The sequence below is a fragment of the Lates calcarifer genome, linkage group LG14 (genome assembly GCF_001640805.2).
Source record: "Lates calcarifer isolate ASB-BC8 linkage group LG14, TLL_Latcal_v3, whole genome shotgun sequence".
Classification (NCBI taxonomy): domain Eukaryota; kingdom Metazoa; phylum Chordata; class Actinopteri; family Centropomidae; genus Lates; species Lates calcarifer.
This window is the reverse complement of record NC_066846.1, coordinates 12,260,105-12,267,787: the sequence shown is the minus strand read 5'-3', so window position 1 is coordinate 12,267,787 and position 7,683 is coordinate 12,260,105. Positions and strand designations below refer to the sequence as shown.

The window sequence follows — 7,683 nt, the reverse complement described above, 5'->3', positions numbered from 1 at the left end:
TTTCTCAAAATAATTATCATTACTCTTAATAATTATCATTATTTTGAGATGTTATTATTTCATTTTATTGGTGGAAATAGGCTTCCACAGTTACAAGTAAAAGTCATAAATTCAAAATGTTATTTGAGTAAAAGTATAAAAGTGTTCAAAATATAAAAACATCAAAATATACTCAAAGTGCCAAAAGTAAAAGCACTAATAATGTAGAATCGTGAGCCACCAATACATTGTTGTGGGGGCTAAAGATGGGGCTAATTTTAACTGCTTTATATGATACAGCTTAATCTATATAGTACATCATAAGTATTTGTTGATTGTATTTTGTAAGTTGGAACTACAGCAGTCAGATAAATGTAGTGCAGTAAAAAGAATAATATTTGCCTCTATTATAGTGCAAATTGTGCTTAAGTGCAGTACTTGAATAAATGTACTTAGTTACTTTTCATCACTGTTGCAGTGTCACTGAAACACAGTGACAGCCTGAAAACAACCATCTGGTTAAATGTGGATTCCAGCACAAAGAGCAGCTGAACTCTGTGGATGTGTTTTGAACATAATATGACATAACATTTAGGTTCAGACAAGGACTGAGGCTGAAACTGTTTTGTATTCATTCTCAGGAGAAAACTGTCAGATTGAAACATAGTTTGACTCTGGAGAACATGACCTTTTCAACTCGATTCTCCAAACCAAAGTTGAAAATAGGAGGGAAATGTTACCCAAGGCCTTGAACAGCGGAAACTGAAACAGGCTATATGCTTAAATTGTTATTGGTTTCCCTTTGACAGGAGACTAACATTAGCTTTTTACCTCTGGAGATTGGATTTAGAGTTCAAGCATCAGAATAGTGGTGTTGATCTGTGAAGATCTGATGAACAAAATGTGTATCACAAACTTTTGTTGATCACAGTTTATTTTCTGCAATAATCCAAAAACCCTTTTTGTCAAGGGAACCAGGGTGATGCTAACTTCCGAGTTGGCCTACAAAAATACCTCATCCCTGCACTGTTCTATAAATATTTTTCTTTCAAAGAAGAAAATGTTCAGAGATAGTGAATATGTCATGTTAAACTTTGAACTGTTGTGTTTAGAGTTCAAAGTTTAGCTAGCTAGACAAAAATACATGACTTGGGTTACATATATCTGAAAAAAGCAAACAGACAGGCAGTAAACATGCTGACCTGGACACTGAACATATGTGATCACGTGAACACACATACATACATGTACGAACCTGTCATCTGCCTGATCAAATAGAGTTCAACTAGAGTAGAAAGTGTTCATTTGTTGGATCAAAAAAAGATTCAAATGTGAAACATATGACCCAGTTTGAAGCAGTCAGCAGAACACTGACAGTGTCGTAAATCCAACAGTAACACTTAAAATTATTTCTCAGGACTGATGTGAAACACAGACCAGTCAATAAAAAACACTTGCAGTTTTCAGTTTTTCTTTACATATCCTCTTTTTTTACTCTTATTTTGTTCAGTTTCAGTTGTAAACTTTCACTATTTCCTGACATTTAATAGACAAGATGATTACTCAAGGAAATTGTCGGCAGGTTAATCAATAATGAAAGTAACTGTTAGTCACAGGCTTCACAAAACACTTCCAAGGAGGTTTCCAGGAAGGGTTAGTTCCCATTTTAAGTAAATGAAAGTAGATAGCAGCCTTGTAATTTTGCTTATTAAATAAAACCAGAATCAGATGCGGCTCTAACAAAGACCTGCTGTGAACCCAAACCCAAAAGAAGAGACGAGAATTACCCAAAAACAGACATGGAAGCAGAGGAAAGGTTGAGCTATTTCATAATGGAATCTTGCCGATGCACACAGATCCTGGATCTGTGCTTTAATCTCAAGAGAAATCCTGAGATTTTATAAACCAAGGTGCGAATCACTGTCCAACAACAGCCTACCTGCCCAGCTCTATCACCTGATCCCCCTAAATCATCATCATCCTCCACACAACTATTAAAAGATCCAACACACAGTTTAACATGGCATCGGGTATGACTTGCATGAAGAACACTGAGTTCAAGTCAAGCATGCCAGATGACTCCTGCTCAGACAACATTTGATGGATGGTGAGTGTTTGGGAAAGTTCAGCGCCAGGCCACAGGAGCTCGAACTTTTCACAATATCATACAAAGGAACGGTAAATACGGCTTTAAAGCAGCGCTGATGTAGAGCTGCAAAGTGGTTTTCAGTTTCATTTCTGGTGTGACGGACAGCTCTAAACACTACAATACCCATTATTTTTACTACCCTTGTATTCTCTTCCATTATTCCATAGTAAGACCAGGTGATTTTTTTGTCTTTCACGATGGCCACCACATAGATTAAACGTAGTGCCATAGGCCCCAACTAATCATCGTTCACGTCCTTGTCTGGCATCAGGAGCGTCTGAAGCCAGCAGGTGGCGATATAATCCCAACACCATATTTGTGTTCGTCAACCTAAAGGAATACGTCGTAGAAGAAGTCACGCTAGGAAGGAAAATATGATTGTGTCACACTACAAGGCCTGTTCGTTGTTGCCAATGTTCATATTCAGATCTGATGCTAGAAATTGTTTTGTCCTAGATTTAATCACACACAGGTTGCACAATATTGACGTTAAGAATTCCCTTGAACATGCCGCCTTTGGTTGCAGCATGCCAGCCATGAGTGCCTTGTAGTAGTCAACAAAAAGCCAATGAGATTTTTCCACTGGGTTTTGGATTATTCCAGAAAACGAATTCTGTGACCAACAAAAATTTATGATGCTAACATGTTTTGTTCATCAGATACTCTTCACAAATAAACACCACTGCTATGATTTTTGGAGCCTAAATACAATTTAACAAAGCTAATGCTAAAGTTAATCACCTATGTGAAAGGGCCTATTGAATTAACAGCTATAAAACACATAAACTGAAACGTTCAACTATTTGCACTGTGCTTTCCGCATGTGTCAAGAAAAACTCTTGACATGTAGACTCATCACAAGTACATGTAGACACGTTTACAGCTGCTCACATGTATGTATGTGAAACACATGCAATCACGCAAACACATGTGTTGACTCTGCACATTCTCTTAAGACACAGAAAAATCCTCCAGGAGACATTATTCTTCTTGACTCTCTCAAGTTTGTTCCACTCGCACACTTGGCTTATCTCTGTCGTTGTGAAAGGCTGCACGGCCGAACGCCAACAGCTGGTTGACTTGACAAGAAAAAAAAAATGAGCACGTGAGTCAGAGTTCATGAGTCAGAGTTCATGAGTCAGTGTCTGGCTCTGCAGCGACAGCATGGTCTTGTCACCTCGCTGCAGATGTATGAAACGAGTCGCAGGAGTTTCACATTAGTGCTGGTGTTTGCTGCAGCCAAGCAGGAATCAATGTCATCCACACAACATGTGAACATCCTGGAGGAATCTGCTGAGCAAGCTGTTCAGCAGATTTATACAAGTGTGTTAAAATTCCCAACAAAAGAAAAACAGTGCAGGCATGGTTTATTTGTTCCATAACCATAAAGACACAGTTATCTGCTTGACATTAATTATTCTTAAACCAAAACTAAAAATGAATCACAGACACATGCGATTCTTTTTTTTTCCGATGCTTTTATTCCACTTTTGTCTCCCTCTCCCTACATGTAAGTAACACAGTACATACAGTAGACAGTACACAGTACAAAGATAATTTGGGTTTAAAAGTGCAGTCCTACTCAAACATTTCTCAAACATGTTGAGTGTACAAAATATAAGCCACCACCTGCTTTGTGCATGACGTAAACTGTGCAGGCAAGTCGAAGCGAAATCTGTCGTCGCTTATTTGATTTGAGGAGATGGATGTGCAAAAAAAAAAAGAAAAGAAAAGAAAGAAGAAGTTGTACACTCAACCAGGATATTAGATAGATTTGTTGTTGGTTAGAGATTTAAGATTGTCTGAGCAAGGAGATATCTAAAAGTTCCCACTGGAAAAGTTTTTAAAAATCCAGTCTGGGTGATTGATTATTCTAAAACAATCCATTAAAATATCAAACAAATTTATATAGTTTAAAAAATACTACATAAAATGATGTAAATGGGTACATTTTTGACATTTAGACCAAGGATAAAATAAATAAAAGATCAGATAATCACTGCATTACACAAAATTAACATGCATGCATTACAGATATTATGAATGACGTTTATGTATCCTCCATTTGGTATAAATGATGTGTTTGAAGAGGGATTTGTAGCCTATCAAACTTTACTTTAAATATAACTTTTAAAAGAATAAAACTGGAATAAAAAAAACCCTCAAAGATGTTAAAAGCATTGTTTCAGTATTTGTAACCTCTGCTCCCTCTCTCTTTGCTTCATCTTTATCTTTTCCTCTTCCTTTTTGCTGTCTTATCTTGATTTTCTTCTTTTATACCTTTTTTCCTACTTTCATTTTCCTCTCTTGAACACTTTATGCCTCTGACCGTCGACTCCTGTAATTCCAACATATCACACGTCTGTTTGAGTTTTGCAGAACTTGTCGATTTATACCAGTGATTCAGCTATTACTGAAATTCCTGGAATTCAAAACACACTGTGTGCTTCGTATTACCAAACTGCCAGTGTGTTCAAAGGCTGAAAGTCAGCTCCAGGTCATTTCCTTAGTTCTCAAGCTCTTTGATTTTTTTGGTCTGTTGTGAAAATGTGTCTTTTTGTCGTTGTTAATGCTCCTGCTGGTTACTAATAGATAATGGTTATAATTTAAGTAACTGACTCATATATATATGTTTTTATTCTTACATTAAGTGGATGCTAGATGTCTGGTACAGTGCAGCACATCTGCAAACCAAATCCATCGATTCCTCTTGGTAAAAGGGAAGCATTCGTGTTTCCATGCAGCACATTATCGGTACAATGATAAGACTTTCTCAACATACGTAATTTCCCAGAGGGAGTCATCCCAAAGGGATCAATAAAGTCCGTCTAAGTCTAAGTCTAACATGCACCCAAGTGATAACTTATCGAGCTCGACACAAGACGATTGTGACGAAATCGGGAAAGATTTAAAGGTCAGGAGCTTCTAAAAGGTACACAGTCTTCCCTGCTGCCGCCATCATTATCTGTTATTAAAATAATACAACTGATAAAGAGTCTCATCGCCAAGATGTATGAGTAAAACAATGGGCTGTCACCATTAAAACCTTATATGAAGCTATGCAGGCATCAGACTTGATTGTTTAATTTCTGGAGGCATGTTCAAGGCTACAGTAACTGGCAGGACGGAGCCTCTGAGATTAAAAACTGATCCTTTTGTTTTCATTTTGAATCGCAGTCTCAGCTCAGGGATGAAAGATTTTTGGTCCATAGCAGTAAAAATACAAGTGTTTTTAGTTATTTGAACCCTTTCTCACTGATCACATCTTATCCTATCAGAGAATATCAAGTATAAAGGCTAAATGACTCCTTTCTTTAGTGATATTTTCACCTTTTAAAAATCTATAAAGTGGAGCAGTGAACTTACCCCATAACGCACCTTTTCTTGGCTATAACTACCTATTGTGTAAAGCCATATAAACATTTAGATATCATCAGAAACGTATTGGCACATATAAATACAAAACTCAGGTTTAAACAAAAAAAAAAGCCTGGTAAATTCATATCCCAGTCATCAGAACCCCTCATAAGGATTATGGCTGTACACTCATGTAAACACGCTGGTTGTGTCCAAGGACGTCTAGTAGTTCACGGTCTCTGAGGGGGAGCGGTGGCTGGTGGAGCAGTGTCCCGCTCTAAAGATAACAAGAAAAACAGAAAGAGGGAATAAATAAACCAAAGAAGCCAAACATTCACACACATTTTAACTATAATATTCACTTAGATGTGTTTTTCTCACCTAAAAATGTGATTTTATGAAGTGTCTGATTAGCTTGCTTCTTTTCTTATGTTTTTGCTAAGTACATTCGCTTAGCTATACTACCAATGCACATGTGCTAAGCTAGTAAAGAAATTTATTGGATATTCATAAGAATTCTTTATATTGAGAAAAATGAACATGACTCATTTTAAGCTTAAACAAAAAATATAAAGTTTGCTAACTGCCTAACTTAACAAAATTCGTTAGCTAGTATACCGACCCGCTACTCTTGCTAACGGTGCAAGGTAGCTGAAATATCAGTGTATGGTAGGTTACATTTAGTACAATGACCATTTTCACTTTTTAACCAAAAATTAAAAGAGGACATGACTCTAAAAACTCAATTTTTTGAGTGCTTAACATATTGTAGTCCTTACGGTAAGTGTTTTTGCCACAAGGTGGCGCTAGTTAACCTGACTATATAACTCAAATTACATAGATTAGCTCTGATTCAGCTTTTTTTTTTTTTTTTTTTTTTTTGACTGACCGTCAAACGCGATCTCTGGCCAGTCAGAATTTAATAAATGATCACCACCAAAATTAATAAAACTGAATAAGTGTGTTTTCACTGACAGTAACCTTAATTGAGTGCTTTTTATATTTACTGGCTTTAAACTCCAATAGTTTTACCTCAACTTGAGCACAATTCCTTCAAAAATATGACTGCTTGTACTAAATTTGTTATTTCTGTACTTTTTCTGTCTCAGTTACCTGCAGAGTCCTGTGGAGCATTCATAGTTGTTTTGGCAATAAGCTCCAAATGGTTTACTGTTCATGATTCTCCACAGTGGGGTCATCCGAGCTATTCTCCTCAGTGTGTGGACGATATGTTCCCCCCTTGAATCAGCACTCTGGTCGGGGCTGGACTGCACCTGAGAGGTCAACGGACCCGCAAACACCTGTTAGACAGAGACAGAAAGGTACAGAAATATTTCTTAGCAAAGAACCGAGCAGGAAACAAGGAAAACCAGGCAGACATGGCATAATTAGCATTGATTTATTACAATAATTCCATAAGTCAACTCTAAGTATCCCTATGGGACACGTGAGTGCATGCTGAATCAAAGTGCTGAGATAATACTTTACTTAAAGTGCTTGTTTGGAGTCACATTACTCAACAAATTCTGAAATTATTTTATTTTAATGGCGTGCTGTCTTAATATAGAAGCACATAATGTATGCCAACTGCCTAATTTCCACTGTAAAACATGAAAATCATCAGTGCAAAACAATATCAGCTCTTGTGACAAAATAATTTTAACCCAAGGGCCACATAGAATTAGAGTATTTATAGTTATAGCACCACAAGAATTTTGGTTTGTCCTGGCAAGACAAGACATAAATCTATCATTTAAACTACATATCCATCCATCCTTTGATTTAAGATCAGACACATTTATCCAGATTTCGGGACCACAACTATTTCTTCAAGTCAAGACAATCCACTCACCTGCTGAACCAGCATTAAAAGCACAATGCACAGTGCTACTGCTGCTTTCCTTTGGCCAAAAAAGTGTTTCTCCTGCATCTTTGGACACTTAATTGTAGAGTCAGTGCTCTCAGGTGTTTAGCAATGAGACTTTCTTCCTCTTAGTGACCTGCTGCTCTTCAGTCTTGAGCAAAACCTGACCTCCAGGACTTTAGAAATCTCAACCAGTCCGAGTGTCTAGTGAGTCTGGAGGTGTTGTGAAGTCAGGTTCAGTATGGTCTTTCTTAGTCGCAGGTTTGCTGGAAGTCTCTTCAAGTCAGCCTGACTCAGCGAACTCAGCTGTGGCACCGGCAGTGAAGGCTGGGCT

General features: G+C 37.3%; 1 protein-coding gene across 1 annotated transcript; it reads right to left on the bottom strand.

Moving 5' to 3' along the window:
* Window positions 1-3,586: 3,586 nt before the first annotated feature.
* leap2 (liver-expressed antimicrobial peptide 2) lies at window positions 3,587-7,683 on the bottom strand. The gene is made up of 3 exons (XM_018703790.2): window positions 7,338-7,683; window positions 6,599-6,786; window positions 3,587-5,762 (listed from the first exon to the last, which is right to left on the bottom strand). Exons 1-3 carry the CDS (start codon window positions 7,413-7,415, stop codon window positions 5,708-5,710), a joined length of 321 nt encoding a protein of 106 aa, XP_018559306.1. The 5' UTR covers window positions 7,416-7,683; the 3' UTR covers window positions 3,587-5,707.